We start from the raw sequence: 27,765 nt of genomic DNA on the forward strand, positions 1-27,765 counted from the left end.
GTGAAGGGTATAAAAACTTTTAACAATAAAAAACACACAATTTTTATCGTATTATTACCTGAGGGTTTATTTTCGTGTTAAAATCTTTATAAATTATAATTTGTTTAAAAGATTTAAACTTACTTAGGATGATACAAACATTTTCGTTTTAACAATTGAATGCAAGCAAATATTTGCATATTTTAAAGGCAAAATATTAAAATTCGTATTTGTATTAAAAAAAACGACTAATTTAAATAACAGATTAATATTTCAAAAAATGTTTAAAAATTAAAAAAGTTCTTTTTACTTAGAATAAGTAAAACTAAAGAGAAATTAACCTTTATATTTAAAATACGTTATTTTATAAACAAAATAAACTACATATTTAAAAAAAAATTCTATATAGTTAGCATCTTTGTACGTTCAACACAGTCAAAATTGTATTTTAAGATTAAGCATAAGTTGGTTAAAAAAATATATATATATATAAATTTATAACATAAAATCTTTAATAATCATTTCAATTTTCTAAAAGTCCCTCAGGTTGTTGGGGAAAATAACCCTCTTTATTAGTACAATTTATTTTTTCTTCGAGCGGCACATCGGTCATTACATCCATGTGTGATACACACAATTGAGAATATTTCGCTATAATGCTGGACCACAATGTGGGCGTGGCGTTAATACAATAGTAAGAACCCCAGAGAGGAGATTGTACAATTGTTTTAAATTCATAGTTTTCATCATATTCTAATAGTTCTTCACTTAAGGCTAAGGTATCTATGGAGGCCTTGGCTTTGGGTGTATAAACATCTTGTATAAGATTATCACCCACATAAAGTGATCTAACTTCTTGTGGATCTCTGTTTAATACTTGTTTACAAAGAGATTCTTTTAATTGCTGCCAATTTCCTTGGCTATAGCAACTATTAGGTTTGAGATGTTCACTTAATGACAATTCACTGCCTTCTAGTTCATTTAAATTAGCAATCTGTAAGAAGGGTCTTTGGGCAAAGAAAAATCCTGGTTTTTTGGCAAAACCTATGGTACAATCGAAAAGATCACGCCACTGAGGACCTAAAGCATAAGAGGCAGTAAAGTTGGCAAAATCTATATTAGATCCCGTAAGCAGATATAAAGCTTTGCCCGAGGCTTTGAGTTGTTTCAATAGATCTATAACTTTTCTATCAGTTTTTAATAAATACTTTTCCGGATTCCCCTTTAAAGCTTCAAAATAAGCACTTGCTCCGGTGGCAAAATGTTCACGGCTATAGATTTGTATCAGACCGGACAACATATCCGGCCAGATTTTATAATCATTTTTGGTTAATTTGTTATTAGGGACCATTCTATCTAAAACATCCACCGTCTGGGCAAATACCAATGAAGCGGCTATATCAAAATAATCCAATAGAGTTCTTAACTTATCTGCTAAAGGTCCATTCCAAGCAGCTAAGGGATCTTTTATATACTGCTGAGCAACATCCCATTTTCTAGCCTCACCATAAACTTTACAAATTTCCTTATCATTCAGAAATCTTGTGCCATGTGCTGCTTTTAATATCGTGCCATCAGAACTTAATTTCAAAATGTTGCCACGATCACTATCAATAATCAAACCTTTTTGTATAAATTGGCTGTCAAACTTCTGCTCCAGTAGTTCTTTAGGGTAGTTTTTTTCCTTTACCAAAAATTCCCTTAACAACTTATGTTCCAAAGGCACCATATTATTTAAATCATATCTTAGTAAAGTGCCATCCAAATCGAAACCTATGATATCGTAATCCATTAAATGAAACTCCTTGAAATTCTTCATTTTAGTATCAGCTGAAGAATAGTAGCGTGTCAATTGTTTTATTTCCAGTATTGCTCCTCGTTTGCTCTTATTGCTTTGTGTATTATTTATATTTGTGCTAACGGCGGTGGTGATGTTGATAATTCGCTGAGCAGCTGTTACACTAACATAATTACGTAATTTTCCCAGTGTAAACAACAATATCTTGTCTAGTTTAGCACTGTTTTGCACACAACGAACATTTAAACTGAACATTTTTTATCTACAGACTTTTTATTTGCTAATTAATAATAAATAAATAATTCTTATTTCATAGAAAAGCGTCGTTATTATTGTTATCGCAACCGAGTCGAAACTTTTGATAGCTCACCAATAAAACCAGATACCACAATTCAAAAGTAAATTTAATTCACGTTTTATTGTATATTCAGTTGAAAAGGAGTATTAATATAAAATAATAATTATATAGTAAAATTAAGTATAAAAAGGTAACGTATAGTGGTGGTAGTGGTCGTGATGGTGGACGTGATGGTGGACGCTTCAAAATTTGTATTTCTGTTCGGCTTGAATTTTCGCGACTAACTGCCACTTGCAACACAACAAAAATCTTATTTGACATTCACAGTACAATGTTAGTTAAAATATTCTACGGCGCCATCAACTACTGTTTGGCGGCAACATTCCCCCCTCCGTAAGTGGACGGGATCTCCTCAAGCTTACTCTCGAGACAACAGACGTCCAAAACTGCTAACTTACTTGCTGGTCGCTGTAGAATACCATTTGTTGTCTTAACAATCGCTCGTCTTACTTGACCATCCTTAGCAGTAACTGTTTGCAAGACGATACCTTTCAACCAACAGTTTCTTGGTAAGTTTTCATCTACAATTAGAACGACGTCTCCTTCCTTTATTGGAGTTTGCTTAGTAAACCACTTGCTTCTTCGTGTTATAATAGGAGCGTATTCTTTCACCCATCTGCGCCAAAACTGGTCTGCGAATGCTTGTGTCCGGTACCATCTATGCCTCAAGTTAAAGTTTTCAGTACATATAGGTTTATAGCCGGTTGACGAACCAAGTAACAGATGATTAGGAGTAATAGCCTCGTCATCGCATGACTCCAAAGACACAAATGTCAGTGGTCGGGAATTTATAATAAATTCAACTTCAATAAGTGCGTTCTTCAAAGTTTCATCATTGAAATTCATTCTGGGGTGTGCGTTGTGTAGAACTGTCTTAACGGAACGAACAAGCCTTTCCCAGGCACCACCCATGTGGGGAGCAGCAGGTGGGTTGAAGAACCATTTTATATCATCAAAGGTTTTCACCAATGTTGAGTGATCTAATTCATGAAGTTCCTCACGCATTATCCTTTCCGTTGCCTTAAAATTGGTGCCGTTATCGGTATAAATTTGCCTAGGGTAACCACGACGTCCAATAAAATTTCTTAAGCACATAATACAGGAAGCTGTGTCAAGGCTATGTGCCACTTCTATGTGCACAGCTCGTGTAGTCAAACAAGTATAAATTACGCCCCATCTTTTCTCAGATCTTCTCCCGATTGATACGGTAATGGGGCCGAAATAGTCTATACCAGTAAAGGTAAAGGGCCTCTCAAATATTCCAAGCCTAGCTGGCGGAAGTGATGCCAATTGGGGAATAATTGGCATGGCCGTCCCATTCTTACATATTTGACACTTATTCCGTACTTTGCGGTATAGTACTCGTAGTCTTGGAATGTAATACAGGCTTTTCAGGTTATTGATGACTGTTTCGTGGGAAACGTGATGGTGACGTTCATGAAAGTATCTTACAAGTAACATGGTTACATTATGATCCCTGGGTAAAACTACAACATCCTTATGGCAACTAAGGTGCTCAGTTCGTCCACGAACTTTCAAAAGACCATCATCGTCTAGAAATACGTTCAGGGAAATTAGTGGAGAATTCTTATCTATGTTCTTACCCAATTTTAGACAGCATATTTCGTCTGAATAAACGTCAGACTGTGCCTCTTTGTACAATATACTTTTGGCTTCACAAATCATCCCGTAGGTAACTCCATTTGGATGCACTGTTTTTCCACATTTCGATTTAAGTTTCTCCAAATATAGTAGGAATGTTGCGAGTGCTCGATATAAACGTCTCCAATCAGAGAAATATTCAGTATTCAATGATACAGTATGTACCATCGTGTGCAGGTGTAGATCATGGCTTCTAACCTCCGTCATATCTGGCGGACCTAGGTCGTTACACTGCGGCCAACCATTCTCATCACCCAACAGAAAATCCGGGCCGTTTAACCACAACGATGTATCAACCTTAGTAGTAACTTTAGTTGCAAGGTCAGCAGGATTAAATTTGGATGGAACCCATTTCCATTGTTGTACCTCTGATGCATCTTGGATCTCACTGACTCTGTGCATTACAAATTGTTGCATTTTTCTTGGGTCCATACGTAGCCATCTGAGTACCGTCTTAGAATCAGACCACCAGTAACACGAGTTTATCGGTATGCGTTCAATTTTGGTTATCTTCTGAGCTAATCTAATTCCCAGCACAGCTGCCTGTAGCTCCAACCTTGGTATAGATACCGGCTTCAATGGTGCAACCTTTGATTTGGCCATTACGATAATGGTGGAAACATCTTCATTGCATTGGATTCTCAAATAACATATTGCGGAATATCCGAGCTCTCCAGCATCGACAAAAGTATGTAGTTGAATGTTTTCCGCAGCTTTCAACTGATGCGAATAACACCGCGGGACCTCTAGGGAAGTAATGAGGGGTAAGTTTTCCTTCCATTGTTGCCATTTCACAATAAGATCAGGAGGCAGTTCATCGTCCCAGGCAATACCTGATCGCCAAATAGTCTGCAGCAGTATTTTCAAACCAATTGTGTAGCAGGATACGAACCCCATAGGGTCATAAATAGACATCAACACTTTCAAGACTTCTCTCTTCGTCGGAACTATCTGCTCACTTAAAATATTTCGTTGCAATCTAGGAAATTTGTACATAAATTTAAAGACATCTTTAGTAGGGTCCCAGTAGACACCTAGAACCTTCTCAGTTGTTCCCAGCTCAATAGGGACCTGCAAAACATTCCCTTGACCGTTTAACTCTTCCAAAACGGCTATAGAATTTGATGACCAATTTCGTATCCTAAAGCCTGCGGAATCGTGTATTTCGGAAACCTGTTTTGCCAGAATCTTAGCCTCTTCTTCACTGTCCACGCTATCGATTAGATCGTCCACATAATGATGACTCTTCACGGCCTTGACAGCTCTAGGATACTGCGTCTCAAATCTATCAGCATTCTTGTTGCGAACAAAGTGGGCTATACATGGCGCACAGTTCAGACCAAACGATAAGGCATTCATCACATAAATAGAAGGGCTGTCAACGTCATCTTCATTCCACCAAAGAAATCTTTGCGCATTGGTGTCCTCTTGCCTGACCAGGATTTGATGAAACATTTCAGCAATGTCGCCGCATAACGCTATTTGACCAATTCTGAATGCTAGAAGGACATCAATCAATGGAGTCAATAAGTCAGGACCGCTTAGTAGGAAATCATTCAGGGAAACTCCATTCGACTTAGCTGCAGCGTCCCACACCATTCTAATTCTATGCGGTTTGTTCGGATTACTGACTACAAATATAGGTAGATACCATACGGGCACATTCATGACAGCAACATCCTCTGCATTAAGTTTTCTTGCATAGCCTTTATCCACCAAATTTTTAATTTCCTTTTCGATTTTCGTTCTTAGGTTGACGTCTTTGCTCATCTTCTTCTCAAGGCATATGGAACGTTTGTAGGCTGTATTATAACTTTCAGGCAAATTTACTTTCCCACTTCGCCATGGCAAACCAATTTCAAAACGACCATCTCTGTACTTACATGTTGATTCAAGAATGGAAGTAGCCTTTTCATCCTCATCGGACTGAATCGTCTTCACCGCTGACGACTCAAGAGTATACATTTGCTTAACCGCCTCGTGAATCTCCTGGAGTTCATTCTCACAATGACATATATGCACACTCACCCGACACTCCCGCATATTCCTATTGTGGCTACCTTGAATCGACCATCCCAAACGGGTTTTCGTTGCTATTGGCTGGTTCCATGGACCTTCACAAACCTTCTGTGGTACAGCCAGACTCCAGTTGTCGCTCCCTATTAAAATAGTCGGCTTTGCATTGGCGTATGACTTCAATGGAATTGTTGATAGATACGGATATTTAGCCTTAATAACAGCGGCATCAATTGTTTGGGTTGGAAGTGAGAGGTTCTTCACGGTACGAACATCCCTCAAAGTGTATGTTGATTCATTTTGCCGACTCGATATTCTCAGAGAAGTTCTATATGATTCGGCTTCCATTCGTGTGGTATCACTCGTCCATCTGAGGCATAACGGTTCATTCACACCTTGAGCACCTAGAGATTTAAATGTTTCTTCATCCATTAGCGTAATTGAAGATCCTTCGTCCAAGAAGGCGTATGTATCCAAGCTTTTGTCTCCAACATGAAGTCGTACGGGTATTATTCTGAAGAAGGTGGCATTTTCACTCTCACAATGTGCGTTTACGTTGGCAGCATTACATGCCATTTCAGTCACGTTCGGCACTGCTTCCGAATGAGATTTATCGTCGTGCAGCAGTGGATGATGTTTTGCCTTACAGCCTTCAACACCACAAATCTTGTACACAAAGCATTTCCGTTTATGTGTTTTCAAACATTTCCGGCAAATATTCCTATCATGAACAATTGACCACTTTTCATCAATAGGCAACTTAATAAATTCCGAACAATTCAATAATTTATGACCTGGTTTATCACACGCAAAACATTTCGGCTCGTCTTTCACCTCGACCTCGGTATGCGCATTAATAACTCCACTCTTCTTTGAGTACACTGGGGACGTTAACTGAGATGCAGCATCCGCTATTGAATATAACCAGTCACTAAACACCTTCAGAGTTGGGATACCATTTGGCTTTGGTAACATTACCCATTGTAATTTATAGTTGTTCGATAATTTCTCCAATAACTCTTTTACCAACATTGGGTTGTTAAGATGATCATCTAATTTGCAAGCTTCTATCGTTGAACATATATTTCTCACACACATAGCAAAATCTATAATTGCCTCTAATTTGTCCTTTGGGTGTGGCATTTGTCTCGCTTTTTCGATCATACGTTCCAGGATAAACTCAGGGCGACCAAAGTACATTCTCAATGTCTGCACTATCTCTGGAACCATATCGGGTAGCAAAAGTTTGCTGCGAACAATTTCACGAGCCTTACCCTTTAAACATTGCTGCAAACGAATTAAGTTTTCCGCATTAGAGTACCCACCAACTGATGTACTATTCTCGAAGCTGCTTATAAATATTGGCCACTCTTCTGGATCACCGTAGAACGTTGGTAATTCTCTCGGAAGTACTTGCCTTGCTGCTATCTGTTGTGTTGTAGGAAAACTTACAGTTGTGTCATTAAAATTACGTAGTCGATTTACAGTTGAATTATCATTTTGTCGATAGTTGTTTGGATTTTCTCCAAACTGTTGTAAAATTTCATATCTTTTCATCAAATAACGCTCTTTTAACTTTTGCTCCTCTTCCAGCATTTCAAGCTCCAATACCTTCTGATGTTGTACAAATGAATCGTTCACATTTTGATTATCAACATAAACATGTTGCATTTTGTTCTGCTGGCCATTATCAACACGAACTTGCTGCATTCTGTCATTAAGTTGATTGTTTACGTAAACATTGTGTGGTACATGTTGCTGAAACATTGTTGCTGAATTCAAACTAGAAGGGCCGTTAATGTTCGTTAATGTTTCCGAGCATGCTGTTGCTTGCCTGTTCATATAGCATGCGTTGTTGTTGTATAACAATGAATTCCGCGTTACTGCTGCGCATGCCAATACTTGATCGTTGGCTGTCGTATTTGTTGTTGCAGCTAACGTATACATAGGAAATCTGCCTGACGAAATGTTACATGCGTTGTTTTGCACAATTTGTGGTACAGTAACCAAGCCACTAGTTGAAACTGCATTTGTCATGGCTGCCGCTTGTGGTGACATTATACATTGAGTACCTCCAAAAGAGTTCAGTTGTCCACCGCTGCCTTGCATTTCCATGTTAGAGCCATCAACCTGCTCTGGTGGTGTACCATAATTTGCCATTGGGGATAAAGTGCCTTCGTTCACGTTCATTGATTTGCTTAGTGAGTTTTTCTGTGCTTCAGCGCACACCTGGCAATTCCAGTTCATGTCGTTTATTTCATCACCTACACCAGCACAATCATAGTGGCACCAGCGGTCGCAGGTGTCACACTGAACCATTCTGTCGTTATCCATCTCTTGGCACATTATACAGCTGCACGTCTTATATTTTCCAGTCTTCTTAGGCATTGTTAAAGTTGTCTCAAGTCCCAAGGGATGGCCTCCAGGGATTCTCGTCGAAATAGAAATTTTGAAGAATTGTTATCGCAACCGAGTCGAAACTTTTGATAGCTCACCAATAAAACCAGATACCACAATTCAAAAGTAAATTTAATTCACGTTTTATTGTATATTCAGTTGAAAAGGAGTATTAATATAAAATAATAATTATATAGTAAAATTAAGTATAAAAAGGTAACGTATAGTGGTGGTAGTGGTCGTGATGGTGGACGTGATGGTGGACGCTTCAAAATTTGTATTTCTGTTCGGCTTGAATTTTCGCGACTAACTGCCACTTGCAACACAACAAAAATCTTATTTGACATTCACAGTACAATGTTAGTTAAAATATTCTACGGCGCCATCAACTACTGTTTGGCGGCAACAATTATATTTTAAAAAAATCTTCTATTAAGCCAATTTTTTTATTTATGTAGCAAATTTTATTTAGCCAATAATAAATTTTATAAACAAAATGATAAGGCTCCATCATGACGTCATGACTACCCCCAAACCATAACAAAAATAATCGATTGAAAAGTAATCATTAGTGAAATTAATAGGGGGAATTAAGGTTAGCGTTACCAATATGTTTGCAAAAACTATTGCAATAAGGTTGAGTAACGGTTCAGAAAAATTAAAAAACAAGTAACTGCCGGTCCAAACTAGGAAACTTTTGATTTTGCTTGAAAAAGAAAAAATATTATTCATCTCACTCGCGGTACGGAGTTTTTCGTTCTCGGAAAATTGTTTTGTTTTGTAACTGCCGGTCCCCACTAGGAAACTTTTTTGGGAAACTTTTGATTTTGAGTGAGTGAGAAAAAGAATGAATATCTTCATCTCTTTCGCGGTACGAAGTTTCCCGTACTCGGAAACTTGTTTTGTTTTGTTATTCTTCTCATTCGTACAACAACAAATTAATACAATTAATACGTAGTTTCTGAAACAGAAGTTTCTATGTGTGGATATTAAGGAAACTTCAGAAGAGAAATAAGAAAAAGTTTTTCAACAAAAATTTCCTAATGTGGACCGGGTCTAAGACCTGCTTCACACTGGGAAACTTTTGTTGAAAAACTTTTGATTTTGTGTGTGAGAGTAAGAGACGGTTGATATTTTTTTCTCTTTATCTCACACTGGGAAACTTTTATTGAGAAACTTTTGATTTTGTGTGTGAGAGAAAGAGACGGTTGTTATTTCTTTCTCTCACACACAAAAATCAAAAGTTCCCAAAAAAGTTTCCCAGTGTGAAACAGGACTTGTTCTTTTCATTCCTACAACAACAAATCAATGCAATTATTACGTAGTTTCTGAAACAAAATTTTCTATGTGTGGACATTAAGGAAACTTCAAAACAGTATTAAGAAAAAGTTTCTCGACAAGAGTGTCCTGATCCACACTAGGACACTTTTGTTGAGAAACTTTTTCTTAAGAAATACACCAGATACAAAAATAAAATGTGATTTAGTTTTGCTAATAAAGCATTTAAGTTGAATTGCACCATGCCTAAGATATACTTAAGCCATTTATTGTTGAATAAAACTGTGGACATTGAAGTCAAATTTTGAAGAGATCTTTTTTCCCTGGGAAAATAGATGATCATGTACCAAATTCCATTGAATTATTTCTTAAACTGCGACCTGCATTTTGAATTAAAAACTTAGTTTTTAATTCTATTCTATAATTAATTTTTCATTTTAGTTATTATCAGGGCAAGGATTTCTAAGTAAATACAGTCAGTAACTCAAAATAACTTTTAACTAGTGTTCTTTTCGAATCAAAGAATTTGTTACAAAATGGCATCGATTTGATTTTACATATTTTTGCATATTTTACATATTTCTTTTGTTTTTTTTTTTTATTTCATATTTTTAAAACAAATTTGGTATTTTTATTTATATATTTAGATTTTTTATGAATATCAACAAATTTCGATTTAACAACAAAATACTATGCTCTATGAAATTAAATTTTACATAGTTTTATTTTTACAACTATAATAGTGCGGAAGGTATTTTGACTTTGTGTTGCTAATTATAACGTCCAAAATATTGGTCCTTAAATTATCGGTTCAGTATCAATTTCTGAGTCTGTTCATCTGTGTGTCCATAACTTAATGAAATTTTCTATACTTTAGTATACATTTTTTATATTTTTAGTGCATATTTTCTCACATTATAGAGCATATTATAAGCGCATATTTTTAAAATCCTTGCCCTGTTTATAATAAATTTCATTAACCCTTTAAGCACCAATGTGCAAAATCGCCATATTCTCAAAAATGAGTTATTTATATATTAAAAATTATTTATATTTTGTTACGGACGATAATAACTTGAACTTTATACCTTACTCTAAAAAATGTTTAAAAATTTATGACTTTAAGAATCCAACATTTAACTTTACTAATTTTAAATTAAAATATTCGATATAACAAACAAAAATTGTATAAATTTTTCTTTATTTTATTTAAAGATAATTTTCCTAAAGAAATTTCATAAAAATTTCAATCATTTAAGGTCAAGAAATAATAATTTAATATTAACATTACTTACTTATTAAGAAACCTGTTAATTCCAGCTATACCGTTATGTCTGTAATAAAAAATAAAAATCATCATAATTATTTAACAATCTGGTAATATTAGCTTGATTTTAAAATGTCAAACTAAAAACAACGGGTTTTTCCTACTTCAACATAATAAAGTTCCCTCTATTTTTGACATTTCGGTTTAACATTTTTTTTGTGGAGAACACACAAGTTTTGCAGAAGTTTTTACATAATATTCTTCTAAGAAATTTGGGGTAATTTTAATGGAATTTTACAAACAAATCAATTGAAAACGAATAAAAAATATTAATAAAAACTATAAACATTATTCTAGGCCCATTCAAAATGTCGCTAACACAAATTGCCCGTAATTGTGCCCGTTTGGCAAGAGCCGCAAATGGAATCCGTGTAATCACTGCCCAACCACAGATGCGTTTATTGCACAGAATTGCCATGCCAGCCATGTGCAATGGTGTTACACAAGTAAGTGGAAAAGGATAAATAACATGTTTTAAACTCCCAGTGGAAAGTACATATTAGAACAATGAAAAAATAAAGCCCTAACCTCACTTTTGTTAAAACATAAAGAAAAATATTTCACGGAAAGGAACTCTTATACCAATAAGAGTTCAATCGTTATCAGTGTTTTCATGTAATAAACCAAATCGTATTCTATAATGTATTGGTGAAAATAAGATAGATCAAGTACTTGTTTTGAGAAAAGAAATGATCCATTAATATTCTGTGTATATTATTAAGAATAGTACCTATTATATATTTTTAATAATGCCTATATATAGTATTGATTATATACTAAACATTAAATGCTTTCTTATTATTGGTCTTATTCATCTTTAGAACATTTTGAAAGCTCGTACAGCTAATGTGCAAGTACGTTGCTATTCGGACAAATTGTCTATGGAAGATATTAAAGATCGCGTCTTGAAAGTTGTGTCTGCCTACGATAAAGTTACTAGTGATAAGGTAATTTATAAATAATGAACAAAATCACACTAATGTTTTGTATTTTTTGTTTTATTTCTTTCTGTTAGGGGAGCAATAACTGGCAATGGCAAGCTGCACGCAAATACTCTGCAAAACCTCCACTATCACTGAAATTGATCAATGAGCGTGTATTGCTCGTCTTGAAATTGTATGACAAGATTGACCCAAGCAAGGTAAATGTTTTGCAATTGCCAGGCCTTTGCTTCCTTATTGCTAGACAACGTTTTTTTTTTTTGTATATGTTTTTAAATTTGTATTTTTTTCTTTTTTATATTTCTTTAACCTTTTTAGCTCCGTGTTGAATCACACTTCATTAATGATTTGGGTCTTGATTCCCTCGATCATGTTGAAGTTATTATGGCCATGGAAGATGAATTCGGTTTTGAAATTCCCGATTCAGATGCCGAAAAATTGTTGAGACCAGCCGATATTATTAAGTATGTCGCTGACAAAGAAGATGTTTATGAATAAATGTGTTTTTGTAAAACAAACAAATATTAAAATCATTAATAAGTATATACATACATAAATAATTTAAAATAAAGAGGGCAAATGTAATTTGAGTCTAACAAAGGGACATTGTACATTTAATTCTAATGTTAAACCAAAAAAAAAATATAAGTAAAATAATTTAAAATGAGTCGTCTCTATTAATCGCTATATACATTTTTAGTATGGTCGTCTTTTCCTTAGACCAGGATGTCACGGATTAACTGTTCAACATCTAGAATAATCTCGCCTCTCTATGATAAGCGAAGGTCTTTGTTTGATTGGACTTTCTAGGTTAGACATCCTAACAGCAGTGTACTATATGTGCGCATGCGAGAAGACTAAATATTTCATACAATGAAATGTCAAAATGAGAATGAAGAGAAAACAAGTAGGAAAGTATAGTCGGGCATGGCCGACCATATGATACCTTACACCATGAGTATATTTTTACAATTATTACTTTTATAAAATTTTTATTTTTTGTAAAGAAACTGTTGAATATTACCATAATTCCAAAATATTTAAGCCATTTATTGATAAAAAACTAAAATTTCTAAATGAGGCTTTATATAGGTCATATATGGGCCGATCCTCGGTAAATTTGGGAAAAGGATATATTTCTAAATAACAGTTAGTTTTGTTGAGTTTCATTGCGATACAAATGGTTACAAGTCAATTTAGACGTTTAAGTCATTTTTTGAAGGGGGGTTTGTATGAGGGCTAGGGTCAAATATAGGCCGATCCTTTCGAAAATCTGCAGTATCATTTATACTTATATAAAACTTATTTGTGCCAATTTTTAGAGAGATAGAAGAATATTTGACGTAATTATAGCATAAAAAGTTCAAAACGGGAGGTACGGTTGTATGGGGGCTAGGTGAAATAATGGACCGATTTCAACTATTTTCAATAGGCTTCGTCCTTGTGCCAAAACACATGCTTGGTCCAAATTTCATCAAATTATCTTGAAAATTGCGGCCTGTACCTTGCGCACAAGGTTTACATGGACAGCCAGCCGGACGGACGGACGGACATGTCTTAATCGACTCAAAAAATGATTCTGAATCGATCGGTATACTTTAAGGTGGGTATTGGACCAATATTTTTGTATGTTACAAACATCAGCACAAACGTATAATACCCTCCCCACTATAGTGGTGTAGGGTATAAACATAGAATACTTTCTCTGCCATGCCGAGTTTTTTGGCACTCTAATGAACTTGTGGCTCTATTTAATATAGCGTTTATAAGATAGAATCGTTCATTCGCACTTCTGGCTGGTTTAATACCATGAAAATCACAGACATGTAATGTCCCATAGCTTGCAGGTTATTTTGCAGAATCCGTTACAACGGGACCATTAGGACCCTAGTGTGTCAGTTGAATGGCCGACTGCCTCAAAAAGCTAACGTATAGTCGTCTTTTATATTAGGCAATTACTACAAATATTGAAAACTTCATTATAGAAAACCGTAGATTCCATTTTTCAGAAACTAATCGGTCTTTAACTATACAATTAATATTTCAAACAAACTAGCCGGAAATACGTTTTTTGCTTAAATATTAAATTTTTAAGAAAAAATCGAATTTCTCCGAATATATTCTATACAGATCGAGTTAGTTTTAACTTCTCCGAATTTCATATTATGATATTTGTTTGCAAAAAATACTTTTTGTGCGTCCCCTAACTAATGTCTCAAGTGGGAATCGAAACCACGACCGCCGGCCTAATAGACTACAACACTGACCTACCAGAGGACAAGTTTTTTAGTTAATGAATATTTTCGTTCAATTGATTTTTAGAAATGGACAATATATTAGGGATATTTGCCTGCAAAGCCGGTTTAAATATTTCAAAGAGAGAATGGAAGTTACCAACACCCACCTGATATACGTTTTGTTATAGGTATCTATAAAATGCTTTGTTTTTGCAATTCCATTGCAAATACAAGAAATTTCGACTGTCTGGCAAAATTTTATATTCTTAAGCGAAGTAATTATGGTTTTGATGAAATTTAAAAGTGAATCTTCCCTAGATAAGAAATTTACCACCGACAACTTTTTGTAGCCATGTTTTTTGCACCTACCTTCTAAAATTCTTCTGGAAACACACTAAATGTAACAAACATTGTACAATAATCACATATTTCACAAAATAAACTAATTAAAACACATTTTACACTATTTTTTTCACAAACACTTAAGAATATTAAAAAATGCGGCATTTCAAGGTTTATCTTTTTCTAGCGGTAAATTACTTTGACAGCTTGACATATACAAGAGCTTATTGTGAATTATAATACGAAATCACAAAAAATTCCATATGGTAACTTTAATAACAAACACACAAATTTGCTTAAAAATCTGGTAATATTTGTTTAAATGTCATAATTTAAAAAAACTACCGCCTGCAAAAACAACATCAATAACAAGAGAAAATATTACAAATTTTAAGAAAAAATCATGTATTTGGATAAATGTTTAATTAGTAAAATGCTAAATGAGCTAAGTAAGCTTAAATAAACTAATTAAGAAAATATAATCTCTAAATTTGATTTTTTTCAGAAACTACACGATATTCTCAAAAAACACAAACTGCTGCCATTACGGATGTTTTGGACAAGTCAAATAATGCTTTACTACAAATAGAAGCTTCCAGAAGTCTTAAGCCAGCTACAAGCGATAATAATTCTACTCCCTACACCTATAATAAGGAAACTGTAAATGCCTTGACCCGTATTGTGGACAAATTTATGAATCTATTAAATGGCTGTGGTCCAGCTAACGAGCGGCGTAATTTTGAAGAGTATTTAGAAGCAGCCGAGCAAAGGACGGAATTTTTGGGCTGTAATATAATAAAATTATTAGCCATATGGGATACTATACAACAAATGCGTGTTGAACTGGAAAACTTAGAACTTGAGATCAATAACGCTTATGATACTGAGGACGAGGATTGTTTTTAGTTTATAACATTTAATTGCTAAGCTTTTAAAAAAATAAATTAATTTATATTAAAATTATTAATCGCTAGTACACAATAAGATAAAACATCCACTAAATTTTCCAATTTTGCTGGAATACTATTGTTTGGACCATTCTGCAAGATATCCTGATGGGCTCGTATAAAGTTAAGATCATCCATTCTATTAGCCAAATCCTCTAAAGTGGATTCCTCTTCGGGTGATATAGCGCATTTGCCCACCTTTTCTGTTGGCAATATTTTCTCTAGCTGTTGGGCAAATACATTTAACTGCTTTAATTTCTGAGCATATTCCTTGTCTAGCTCCTGCTGCATTATTTCGTTATTTAATAACTTTAATTGCTTTTGGAACTTTACAAAACTGCTTAAAGTTTCCGAGGCAGTGGGCACATCAGTCTCAATCTTATGCAAATTAAACAAACTAAGGGAATTTTCTTTATTTTGACTTGAAGTACTTGAACCAGTGGAATCATTTAGAGTGGGAGACGATTTCGATATGGTAGAATTTAGACGTTCACGCATAGGTGGTGGTTTCTTGGGCTTTTGCAAGTTGGCTGGATACTCATCAAGTTTTTTGAAAACTTCTGCAAATAGTTCAATGGTGGGAGTAACCTTTGGTACATTATCGTATTTTTCATCTATGGCCTTTTCTTCCCTTTCGTACATGCCGTAGAAGTCGGTCAAATTCATTACTCTCGGCACATGACAGACTTCGTGTAAAATATTTTCGTATGTTTCATTAATAGCATTCGTGATTTTATCAAAATTCTCTTGGGAATCCATATTTTATTTTTATATATGGAATGTTGTTTTCAAAAGTAGGTTTTATTTATACAGTACCTGGCGCGGCGCCATATTGATTTTTGTGCAATACAACCCTGTTTATAAGGGGAATTTGTAAGGGAAAATATTTTCGCAAATATAATTGTGAATTGTGTCAATGTAAAGGTAATGCTGCCAGATGGGTTGATATGATGTGATGGCAAGATAAAGAAAAGCTTCATATTTAATGTTATGATATATTAAATGTCATGTTTAAGACTTTTAGCCATAAACACACACGAATAATGTAGAGATAAACAAAATGACATTCAATGCGCATAATAATAAATAATTTTGTAATTAATTTAAAAAAGCAAAAATATAAAGAAAAATAGCAGTCGATTAGCCATATTTATCTGTCTGTCCGTATGTTTGTATGTATGTATGTATGTATGTATGTATGTATGTATGTATGTATGTATGTATGTATGTATGTATGTATGTATGTATGTATGTATGTATGTATGCTTAAAGCAGATTCGAATCTGCAATTTTTTCCCAAAAACTTCCTCCAGATTATTGGTATATTATTGAAATATACATAACATTAATGAAAATCGTAAAACAAACCAACTAAAATCGGATCGATGTATTACTAGTTAAAGCTTCCATATAAAGTTTACTTCCGAAAATCACTTAATCGTAATTAACTAATGCATTAGTAATGATATCGGGATTACCACCGCCTGTACTCTCTTTTTAAATCAACCTTTTTTTTATATAGAAACCTATTCTACTATCCAAAATTACTATCGTTATAAAATATATAAATCTATTTAATTTACGTTCAATATATAATTTATACTCAAATACTCTTTTAACTAAGTTATTTTAATTAATAAAATGCCCTCAAATAATATTTATTTAAAATTACATAAAAAATTGAAAATAAAAATTCTTTTAAAAACCTAACCTGTTATATGTCTGCCTTTTAAAAATACAACCGTGTTACTAGTCAACCCCTCTGGCAACATTTTCGAAATGTCAGGCCATTGTGATTGAAAGGGATTTTATTTCGAACATCAGAAAAACGGTAAAATAAGAACGAAGGTGAATTCTACATTCGGTAACACTGCCCTGTACATTGAAAACGAAGACGGCCACATTGCCTGCAAAAAATTAGCTGTTTCGTAATCGGTGAGTGCATAAGAAGTTGGTGTGTGAAAAAATTTTCTTAGTTAAATTTTCTAGAAAATAATTGTGTTAAACTTGATAAAAATTATAAAATTTTACTTACTTTTAGGAGCGCGTTCAACTAATTCATTTTTAAAAGGGCATTAATAAGAAAAATCTATTAAAAATGTTCACTGCTGTACGCTCGGCCCTTAATAGGTCGGACAAGAAAGTTATATCACTACTTGCCCAATCTCAACGTGAGTATGCCAAGGCTGCCGCTAAGGCTGCTGCCGCTGGAAATGGCAAAATTGTGGCCGTTATTGGTGCCGTCGTCGATGTCCAATTCGAGGATCAATTGCCCCCAATTTTGAACGCCTTGGAAGTCGATAACCGTAGCCCTCGTTTGGTCTTGGAAGTCGCCCAGCATTTGGGAGAAAACACCGTACGTACCATTGCTATGGACGGTACTGAAGGTTTGGTTCGTGGCCAAAAAGTCTTGGACACTGGCTACCCAATCCGTATTCCCGTTGGTGCCGAAACTTTGGGCCGTATCATCAACGTTATCGGTGAACCCATCGATGAACGTGGTCCCATCCCTACCGACAAGACCGCCCCCATTCACGCTGAAGCCCCCGAATTCGTGGACATGAGCGTCGAACAAGAAATCTTGGTTACCGGTATCAAGGTCGTCGATTTGCTCGCCCCCTACGCTAAGGGTGGTAAGATCGGTCTCTTCGGTGGTGCTGGTGTCGGCAAGACCGTATTGATTATGGAACTTATCAACAACGTCGCCAAGGCCCATGGTGGTTACTCCGTATTCGCCGGTGTCGGTGAACGTACCCGTGAAGGTAACGATTTGTACAATGAAATGATTGAATCCGGTGTCATTTCCCTTAAGGACAAGACCTCCAAGGTAGCTCTTGTCTACGGTCAAATGAACGAACCCCCAGGCGCCCGTGCCCGTGTCGCTTTGACTGGTTTGACCGTTGCCGAATACTTCCGTGATCAAGAAGGTCAAGATGTATTGCTTTTCATTGACAACATTTTCCGTTTCACTCAGGCCGGTTCTGAAGTATCTGCCTTGTTGGGTCGTATCCCCTCCGCTGTAGGTTACCAACCCACTTTGGCCACTGATATGGGTTCTATGCAGGAACGTATTACCACCACCAAGAAGGGCTCCATCACCTCTGTCCAGGCTATTTATGTACCTGCTGACGATTTGACTGATCCTGCCCCAGCCACCACATTCGCTCACTTGGACGCCACTACCGTATTGTCCCGTGCCATCGCTGAATTGGGTATCTACCCTGCTGTGGATCCTCTCGATTCCACCTCCCGTATCATGGACCCCAACATCATTGGTCAAGAGCACTACAACGTTGCCCGTGGTGTCCAAAAGATCTTGCAAGATTACAAGTCCCTTCAAGATATCATTGCTATCTTGGGTATGGATGAATTGTCTGAAGAAGACAAATTGACCGTCGCTCGTGCCCGTAAGATCCAACGTTTCTTGTCCCAACCTTTCCAAGTCGCTGAAGTTTTCACCGGTCATGCCGGTAAATTGGTCCCTCTCGAAGAAACCATCAAGGGCTTCACCAAGATCTTGGCTGGTGAATACGATCACCTTCCCGAAGTCGCTTTCTACATGGTTGGCCCCATCGAAGAAGTCGTCGAAAAGGCCGAACGTCTTGCTAAGGAAGCTGCCTAAGCACCATATACAACAACAACAACTCTAAAACTATAAGATCAACCAACATCTAAATATTTAACAATTATTCTATTCTAAGAATGTGTTTTTTCCAAACAACTAAAATAGCTCCACAATGCACGCACTCCACATTGTGTGAAAGTCGTCATTAAAATTATTTGTATTTGTAAAATGTTCGTTTCAAACGAGTTTGCATAAGTGAAGATGAAGTTATATAAAATAATACAATATTCAAACTAAAAGTGAATAAAAAATCCAAATAAAATTACGAAAAAAAATCCTTAAAAAAATTACATAAAAGTTCTATTCATTGAAGAAAAATTCCGGCTAAAGAAAGTTTGGTTACATGGCGGCAGTGGTTGCATAACCATCATTTTGTACGTTTTTTTCACTCATGTCGGCAAAATGTGAAAGAGATAGCTAGAGAGAGAGAGAGGGTGAAGAAACATGAAGTAAACCATTGTATGTGTTAAGTTAAAAAGAGAGGGAGAAGTAGTGAATAGATTTTTTTCAACGCAGTTGTGTTGTTGCTAATTCTCGTGTGTTTAAAAAATAAAAATCATATGATAGAAAATTTTCCCTATATTTTTCCAGAAAAATAATTAAAAAAGGAAAAGGTTTTGTTACAAATTAATGTTAAACTATTTAATAACTAAAGTGTTTTTCTATAAATTCAATTAATAACAATAAATATTTCGTGTGTAAAAGAGGTTATGAAAAGATGTCAGAAAACTAGAATAAAAATCATTATTTGTTACGTATAATGGGGCAAAATACAAAACATAAATTTAATCTTACAAGGCGGTTGTCCGAGAAGTGTTGTGCAATAGGTTTTGCTACAAATTAAATAATATGTAACATTATTTTAGGTAAAAAACATGACTTTTCTAAAATACATATTATTTCATTGTTGTTTATTTTTTGGCACAAATGCAATTAAATTGTTATTTCATAACTGACGTCAGAAAGAAATTTAACAATTTACTTTACGAAATAAACAACATTGTTCCCCTTGTTTAGAAATAACATTATTTTACAAAAATCAATTATTTATTATTAACCCATTATTGTATATTGGTTACGTATACGTAACACAACATTAGATAGATAGATAGATAGATAGATAGATAGATAGATAGATAGATAGATAGATAGATAGATAGATAGATAGATAGATAGATAGATAGATAGATAGATAGATAGATAGATAGATAGATAGATAGATAGATAAATAGATAGATAGATAGATAGATAGATAGATAGATAGATAGATAGATATATAGATATATAGATATATAGATATATAGATAGATAGATAGATAGATAGATAGATAGATAGATAGATATATAGATAGATAGATAGATAGATAGATAGATAGATAGATAGATAGATAGATAGATAGATGGATAGATAGATAGATAGATAGATAGATAGATAGGTAGATAGATAGATAGATAGATAGATAGATAGATAGATAGATAGATAGATAGATAGGTAGATAGATAGATAGATAGATAGATAGATAGATAGATAGATAGATAGATAGATAGATAGATAGATAGATAGATAGATAGATAGATAGATAGATAGATAGATAGATAGATAGATATATAGATAGATAGATATATAGATAGATAGATAGATAGATGGATAGATAAATAGATATATATATATATATATATATATATATATATATATATATATATAGATAGATAGATAGATAGATAGATAGATAGATAGATAGATAGATTGATAGATAGATGGATAGATAAATAGATAAATAGATAGGTTGATAGATAGATTGATAGATAAATAGATTGCTATCCTAAAGGTCTTATTTTTAATTGTAGTAAAAACATAATCAAGACTCCTGATCAATACAACGTCAACATTGAAAATCCCCAAAAAAACTACCAATTTAAATAATACTCGGGACTTTAAAAATCGAATTATGATTTGCTTGTACTTGAAATATTTTTTTGGAAAATTTCATATTCCTAGGTTCTCTCTTCTGGACCCTTTTATTACATCTACAGGTTCCAAAATAAATATTATTTTTGGGCTCTGCGATAGATTTTTAAAAAAATCATTACACTCATATTTTGCCTAATGAAGGATATAAAAGTATGGTGGAAAATCGTTACAGGTTTAAGGTGCCAATATTACGCTAAAAATCTCCATAAATTGAAATCCCAAGTTTTTCTAAAAAACGTTACATTGAATATAGCTGAGACATGTCTTACAAACTGCGTCATCATGTAGCCAGTAGCTAGTTGGACCTAATCTTAAATACCCTCCACCAGTCAACTACTTTCTATTTTAACCTATTTAATTTTTATAAATTTTATATATTTTAAAAGTAGTCCATATATATAAAAGCGTAGCGTTACTGACTGACTGATTCATCATGATTTCATGATTTCATGATTCTAGGTTCAGCCGTTTGGGCTGAACCTAGAATCATGAAATTTTGACAGAAGACTTGTTTTTAGATATATAGATCCACTAAGGAGGATTTTTGGAAATTTGTACATTTAGGGTAATATTAGTGATAGAAAAAAAATTTAAATGCACATGTATCTACTATTAAAATAAGCAGATGGGTGTCTGTACTTTTTTGAAAATGTGTAACAAAGGTGATTTTGGTACCTTTTGTGGCCCTTTATAACTTTTTAACTATTAAACAAAATACAACTTTTGTAAATGTGTTGAATACATCTCCAAAAATTAGGAGACACCTGTTTCGTACTTTTTTAAAATTTAGCCCTTTTTGGGTGCAAAAGGGAGAAAAGTGAATTTTTGGTACTTTTTTTTAGCACATTAAGAAAACTTTTTCGGTTTATTGAATTATTCCTATTAAATTACAGACTAACTCTGTAATATTTATTGTAAAAAAATTTTTGATATTTCACTGGGGAAAAAAGTACCAAAAAAGGGAAAAAACGGGATTTTAATTTTATATTTAAACTCATTGAGTCTTTTTTTATAAAATTTGGGAAAGCAGTTAACTTTCTCACACAAAATAATAAATATTATTTTCGAATTCGAGTACTAAGGCCTGTATAGGACCAAATTCAAGTAAATTGTATATTACTTTTTGAAAGCTCTATTTTTCTAGAACAAATGAATGCAGATTTGAATCGTTTGAGTTTTATCTGTGATATATAGATTTATATGCGGAACATTTTGTAAACTTAATTCTCGAAAAAGTATATTTCTAAGCGAAAAGGGAAAAATTCGTACTCTTTTTATTAGTACTTTCCACTTAGGTAAAATTTATTCCACTTTTGTTACTAAATGGAAGCTAAATGAATGAAACTAAAAATACAAGTTCCTTACTGAATGCGAATTTAATCACGTGATATTGAACGTATAAAACTGAAGCATTAAAAAAATATTTAATCAATTTTAATTTTCTTTAAAAGTAAACAAAATTTTGTACGTATTTAATTAAAGTTAGGGTAGCGAAGCACCCAGGGTATGCTAGTCATTTATAATTGAGTAATTTATGTATTAACTTATTTCATTGGATTACATACATACAAAACTTGAAATCCCCAATTTGGATACAAATCCCCACATCTGGCGACAATGAAAGAAGGTCTTTGAAATTCTTGCCTTTAGTTCTTTTCTTTATTTATATATTTTTTTTTAACCCTAAAAGTATACTGCGGCTGTTGGTATTATTTTTGATTTTGAAATGTTTGTACCCATTTAAAAATTTTAAATTTTGGTACAAGTTGTGCTACTAATTGATAAATTTATATAAGATTGAAGTATCAGTTGCTTCCACTACATTCCCATTAAATAATAGGTGAAATACTACCCGAAAGTTCTAGCTAAATTGCAAATGTTTTGGTTACACAGATCTAGAAGTTTTTATAGTAAACGATTATTAATATAAAAACTTCCATAAATATTTATTTTATTAACTTAAATTATATTTTAGTTATTTATTTAATACGTTTAAATTAAAATACAATTATGAAGTAATCTAATAATAACAATAGAAATCATCAAATGTTTAATGGAGGTATTTGTAGCAATAAATTTAAATGTTTTGTATTAAATTATTTGATTAAACGAAATCTAGGAAATGTTTTTGTTTTTCAATTTAATAAATAGTTTTTCCCATTACATTAGAACTTTTTTTTTATAATTTAATTAAAATTTTAAAAAAAGTTAAAAAATAAAACTTTTAATCTAGAGAATATATATTACTGTGGAGTTGACTATAGACTCTATAGTCTAGTTTATAAATTAGTATATAGTCTAGTCTATAGTGTAGTCAATAGTCTAGTCTATAGTCTAGTCTATAGTCTAGTCTAGTCTATAGTCTAGTCTATAGTCTAGTCTATAGTCTAGTCTATAGTCTATAGTCTAGTCTGTAGTCTAGTCTGTAGTCTAGTCTATAGTCTAGTCTGTAGTCTAGTCTATAGTCTAGTCTAAAGTCTAGTCTATAGTCTAGTCTATAGTCTAGTCTATCAGTACGGGCTGTAGGTACCCTTGAAAAATTTCACACCTCCTGCGTACCAAAAAAAAGTCTACAGTCTAGTCTACAGTTTAGTCTCTAGTCTATTCTATAGTCTTGTCTAAAGTGTAATCTATAGTCTAGTCTATAGTCTGGTCTTTAGTCTAGTCTATAGTCTAGTCTATAGTTTGGTCTATAGTCTAGTCTATAGTTAAGTCTATAGTTAAGTCTATAGTTAAGTCTATAGTTTAGTCTATAGTTTAGTCTATAGTCTAGTCTATAGTCTAGTCTATAGTCTAGTCTATAGTCTAGTCTATAGTCTAGTCTATAGTCTAGTCTATAGTCTAGTCTATAGTCTAGTCTATAGTCTAGTCTATAGTCTAGTCTATAGTCTAGTCTATAGTCTAGTCTATAGTCTAGTCTATAGTCTAGTCTATAGTCTAGTCTATAGTCTAGTCTATAGTCTAGTCTATAGTCTAGTCTATAGTCCAGTCTAGTCTATAGCCTAGTCTATAGTCTAGTCTATAGTCTAGTCTAGAGTATAGTCTACAGTCTAGTCTATAGTGTAGTTTAGTTTTAGTTTTTAGTACGTGGAAATCGTGCATGCCAATCAGTACGGGCTGTAGGTATCCTTGAAAGATTTCAAGGATACCTACAGCCCGTCTGTCTATAGTCTAGTCTATAGTCTAGTCTATTTTCTAGTCTATAGTCTAGTCTATTTTCTAGTCTATAGTCTAGTCTATAGTCTTGTCTTTAGTCTAGTCTATAGTCTAGTCTATAGTCTAGTCTATAGTCTAGTCTATAGTCTAGTCTATAGTCTAGTCTATAGTCTAGTCTATAGTCTAGTCTATAGTCTAGTCTATAGTCTAGTCTATAGTCTAGTCTATAGTCTAGTCTATAGTCTAGTCTATAGTCTAGTCTATAGTCTAGTCTATAGTCTAGTCTATAGTCTAGTCTATAGTCTAGTCTATAGTCTAGTCTATAGTCTAGTCTATAGTCTAGTCTATAGTCTAGTCTATAGTCTAGTCTATAGTCTAGTCTATAGTCTAGTCTATAGTCTAGTCTATAGTCTAGTCTATAGTCTAGTCTATAGTCTAGTCTATAGTCTAGTCTATAGTCTAGTCTATAGTCTAGTCTATAGTCTAGTCTATAGTCTAGTCTATAGTCTAGTCTATAGTCTAGTCTATAGTCTAGTCTATAGTCTAGTCTATAGTCTAGTCTATAGTCTAGTCTATAGTCTAGTCTATAGTCTAGTCTATAGTCTAGTCTATAGTCTAGTCTATAGTCTAGTCTATAGTCTATAGTCTAGTCTATAGTCTAGTCTATAGTCTAGTCTATAGTCTAGTCTATAGTCTAGTCTATAGTCTAGTCTATAGTCTAGTCTATAGTCTAGTCTATAGTCTAGTCTATAGTCTAGTCTATAGTCTAGTCTATAGTCTAGTCTATAGTCTAGTCTATAGTCTAGTCTATAGTCTAGTCTATAGTCTAGTCTATAGTCTAGTCTATAGTCTAGTCTATAGTCTAGTCTATAGTCTAGTCTATAGTCTAGTCTATAGTCTAGTCTATAGTCTAGTCTATAGTCTAGTCTATAGTCTAGTCTATAGTCTAGTCTATAGCCTAGTCTATAGTCTAGTCTATAGTCTAGTCTATAGTCTAGTCTATAGTCTAGTCTATAGTCTAGTCTATAGTCTAGTCTATAGTCTAGTCTATAGTCTAGTCTATAGTCTAGTCTATAGTCTAGTCTATAGTCTAGTCTATAGTCTAGTCTATAGTCTAGTCTATAGTCTAGTCTATAGTCTAGTCTATAGTCTAGTCTATAGTCTAGTCTATAGTCTAGTCTATAGTCTAGTCTATAGTCTAGTCTATAGTCTAGTCTATAGTCTAGTCTAGAGTATAGTCTACAGTCTAGTCTATAGTGTAGTTTATAGTGTGGTCTATAGTCTAGTCTATAGTCTACTTCATAGGATAGTATATAGTATAGTCTAGTTTATAATTAAGTCAACAGTCCAGTCTGTAGTCTAATTCATAGTCTAGTCTATAATATTGTCTTTAGTAGATTCTAGGCTATTCTATAGTCTATAGTCGTGTTTATACTTTAGTCTGGTCTATTGTATAGTCCAGTTTAGTCTACGATCAAGTTTTATGTTGTAAAAGCAACGAAAAGAAGGGTGGATTTTTTACCCTTGAGAAAAATCTGAAAATGATTTAGGCCTTGACCAAGAAGTTGATATGTTAGATTTATTTAAGCATTAAGGTTACAAAATTTGTTATTTATTTATAGAATTAATTCATTCAATAAATACTTAATTTATTTAAGTATTTGTGAATAATTACAATTTACAAATTTGCACTCAACTAAAATTTTTGGTTTAATTGTCTAATAGACTGGACAGATAAATGTTAATTTGTTAATATAATTTTATAAGCCTACATATTTTGTAAATAAACAAAAAAATCATAATTACAATTTTATTAAATTGTGAAATGTGTTCCAATTTGTTTTAATAAAAACTCATTATCGGCTATTAACTTAATAAAAGTACAATACGATAGTACTTTAAACCAAAATAAAAGCCCCAATTCTAATTAAATGGTGCAAAAACAGGTGACGATGATAAATGATTCAGATATTTTATTTTATGGAAAAACAATAGATATCAAGTGAAAATATGTGTTGTGATTCCCTTTGGTTCAAGTTCAATGCCGAAAATGGTTTTTCATTAACACCTAAAAAAATTAAACAGCATTTGTATATATAAATAACAATAAACTGGAAATTGTTTATTAGTATTGTTTTAAATTTACAACAAAACGGTTGAAAATAGCAACAACAATGTTTTTAATTTTAATATTGTTTATAATAACAGCTGTGTTAAAGGTGAGTTGAATTCAAATTATAAATTTTATTTTTTTTCATATATATTTCTGATTTATTTTTCTAGCTTATACCAGCCCAAGTTGTTCCGGATTATCCCAACAACTATAATTACAACAGTTACATAACCTATAGACCGCCATTAAATTTAAGTCCTACATTTTCCGATTTAAATGTTCAAACTCATACAACACCCTCACCATATGCTTATGGCAATCCCTATGGTTCAAATTCATATAATCAAGTGGATTATAAGAAAATACGTATTTGGCCTTTTATCATAGATCAATATGCTACTTATCCTTATAATACTTATTTTAATAACCATTATAATTATGATCCTTATAATACACTCTCAAATCCCTATAATATCAGACCAACTTTACAGACATATAACACTAATTGGAATCAACAGAGTTTGGGGAAAAAGTAGGTGTTTTAAGGGACATTAAAAAAAAAAAAATGGCGTGATGTTTAATATTTGAAATGTTATGAAATTATTTATTTATAATGTTTACTTTTAGCTATTGTTTTAGTTGTTAAGTGTGTGTGTATTAAATTTATTTAAACAATATTTAATTTAATAATCAAATTTAAATATATCAAAGTTTTTATGAAAATAAAAATTAAAAAATTCATTTAGTTTAATAATTAGGAAGTCCAGTCTATAGTTCAGTTTATAGTCTAGTCTATAGTCTGGTTTATATTAGTCTATAGTCAAGTCTATTCTAGTCTATAGTTTAGTATATAGTATAGTCTATAGTCTAGTCTATAGTCTTGTCTATAGTCTTGTCTATAGTTTTGTCTATAGTCTTGTCTATAGTCTTGTCTATAGTTTTGTCTATAGTCTTGACTATAGTCTTGTCTATAGTTTTGTCTATAGTCTAGTCTATAGTCTAATCTATAGTCTAGTCTATAGCCTAATCTCTAGTCTAGTCTATAGTCTAGTCTTTAGTCTAGCCTATAGTCTAGTCTATAGTCTAGTTTATAATATAGTCTATAGTCTAGTCTATTGTCTAGTCTATAGTCTAGTCTATTGTCTAGTCTATTGTTTGTCTATTGTTTGTCTATTGTTTGTCTATTGTTTGTCTATTGTTTGTCTATTGTTTGTCTATTGTTTGTCTATTGTTTGTCTATTGTCTTGTCTATAGTCTAGTTTATAGTCTAGTCTATAGTTTAGTTTATAGTCTAGTCTATAGTCTAGTCTATAGTCTTGTCTATAGTCTTGTCTATAGTCTTGTATATAGTCTTGTATATAGTCTAGTCTATAGTCTAGTCTTTAGTCTAGTCTATAGCCTAATCTATAGTTTAGTCTTTAGTCTAGCCTATAGTCTAGTTTATAGTCTAGTCTATATTCTAGTTTACAGTCTAGTCTATAGTCTAGTCTATAGTCTAGTCTATAGTAGAGTTTATAGTCTAGTCTATAGTCTAGTCTATTGTCTAGTCTATTGTTTGTCTATTGTCTTGTCTATAATCTAGTTTATTGTCTTGTCTATAGTCTAGTCTATAGTTTA

At 33.2% G+C, this 27,765-nt stretch overlaps 6 protein-coding genes across 6 annotated transcripts; 3 read left to right on the forward strand and 3 right to left on the reverse strand.

Annotated features, from left to right (window-relative positions):
- Window positions 1-46: 46 nt before the first annotated feature.
- Window positions 47-2,354, reverse strand: LOC111685704 (5'-nucleotidase domain-containing protein 1). Its single transcript, XM_023447971.2, has one exon. The coding sequence runs from the start codon at window positions 2,030-2,032 to the stop codon at window positions 503-505; it is 1,530 nt and encodes a 509-aa protein (XP_023303739.2). The 5' UTR covers window positions 2,033-2,354; the 3' UTR covers window positions 47-502.
- An 84-nt stretch (window positions 2,355-2,438) lies between these two features.
- LOC124420249 lies at window positions 2,439-8,201 on the reverse strand. The gene has a single exon (XM_046952493.1). The coding sequence runs from the start codon at window positions 8,199-8,201 to the stop codon at window positions 2,439-2,441; it is 5,763 nt and encodes a 1,920-aa protein (XP_046808449.1).
- Window positions 8,202-10,878: 2,677 nt separating this feature from the next.
- Window positions 10,879-19,182, forward strand: LOC111685698 (ATP synthase subunit beta, mitochondrial). Its single transcript, XM_023447965.2, has 8 exons — window positions 10,879-11,032; window positions 11,113-11,261; window positions 11,637-11,762; window positions 12,075-12,253; window positions 14,765-14,784; window positions 14,841-15,233; window positions 15,711-15,859; window positions 17,354-19,182. The coding sequence occupies exons 2-8, from the start codon at window positions 11,124-11,126 to the stop codon at window positions 18,902-18,904; spliced, it is 2,556 nt and encodes an 851-aa protein (XP_023303733.2). The 5' UTR covers window positions 10,879-11,032; window positions 11,113-11,123; the 3' UTR covers window positions 18,905-19,182.
- On the forward strand, window positions 14,641-15,302 carry LOC111685702. The gene is made up of 2 exons (XM_023447970.2): window positions 14,641-14,784; window positions 14,841-15,302. The coding sequence occupies exons 1-2, from the start codon at window positions 14,739-14,741 to the stop codon at window positions 15,239-15,241; spliced, it is 447 nt and encodes a 148-aa protein (XP_023303738.2). The 5' UTR covers window positions 14,641-14,738; the 3' UTR covers window positions 15,242-15,302.
- Window positions 15,260-16,134, reverse strand: LOC111685701 (augmin complex subunit msd5). Its single transcript, XM_023447969.2, has one exon. It carries the CDS (start codon window positions 16,039-16,041, stop codon window positions 15,280-15,282), a length of 762 nt encoding a protein of 253 aa, XP_023303737.2. The 5' UTR covers window positions 16,042-16,134; the 3' UTR covers window positions 15,260-15,279.
- A 7,014-nt stretch (window positions 19,183-26,196) lies between the features above and the next one.
- LOC124420359 lies at window positions 26,197-26,817 on the forward strand. Its single transcript, XM_046952870.1, has 2 exons — window positions 26,197-26,254; window positions 26,319-26,817. Exons 1-2 carry the CDS (start codon window positions 26,210-26,212, stop codon window positions 26,682-26,684), a joined length of 411 nt encoding a protein of 136 aa, XP_046808826.1. The 5' UTR covers window positions 26,197-26,209; the 3' UTR covers window positions 26,685-26,817.
- The last annotated feature ends 948 nt before the right edge of the window (window positions 26,818-27,765 follow it).

This window comes from Lucilia cuprina, chromosome 5, assembly GCF_022045245.1.
Source record: "Lucilia cuprina isolate Lc7/37 chromosome 5, ASM2204524v1, whole genome shotgun sequence".
Classification (NCBI taxonomy): Eukaryota; Metazoa; Arthropoda; class Insecta; order Diptera; family Calliphoridae; genus Lucilia; species Lucilia cuprina.

Coding starts and splice junctions, on each gene's coding strand:
- LOC111685704 (XM_023447971.2), bottom strand. CDS start 2,032: ATGTTCAGTTTAAATGTTCGTTGTGTGCAAAACAGTGCTAAACTAGAC.
- LOC111685702 (XM_023447970.2), top strand. CDS start 14,739: ATGTATTTGGATAAATGTTTAATTAGTAAAATGCTAAATGAGCTAA. Junction 14,785..14,840: donor TAAAATGCTAAATGAGCTAA/GTAAGCTTAAAT, acceptor GATTTTTTTCAG/AAACTACACGATATTCTCAA.
- LOC111685698 (XM_023447965.2), top strand. CDS start 11,124: ATGTCGCTAACACAAATTGCCCGTAATTGTGCCCGTTTGGCAAGAGCC. Junction 11,262..11,636: donor TGTGCAATGGTGTTACACAA/GTAAGTGGAAAA, acceptor ATTCATCTTTAG/AACATTTTGAAAGCTCGTAC. Junction 15,234..15,710: donor TGATACTGAGGACGAGGATT/GTTTTTAGTTTA, acceptor TTTGACTTGAAG/TACTTGAACCAGTGGAATCA.
- LOC124420359 (XM_046952870.1), top strand. CDS start 26,210: ATGTTTTTAATTTTAATATTGTTTATAATAACAGCTGTGTTAAAG. Junction 26,255..26,318: donor TAATAACAGCTGTGTTAAAG/GTGAGTTGAATT, acceptor TTATTTTTCTAG/CTTATACCAGCCCAAGTTGT.
- LOC124420249 (XM_046952493.1), bottom strand. CDS start 8,201: ATGCCTAAGAAGACTGGAAAATATAAGACGTGCAGCTGTATAATGTGC.
- LOC111685701 (XM_023447969.2), bottom strand. CDS start 16,041: ATGGATTCCCAAGAGAATTTTGATAAAATCACGAATGCTATTAATGAA.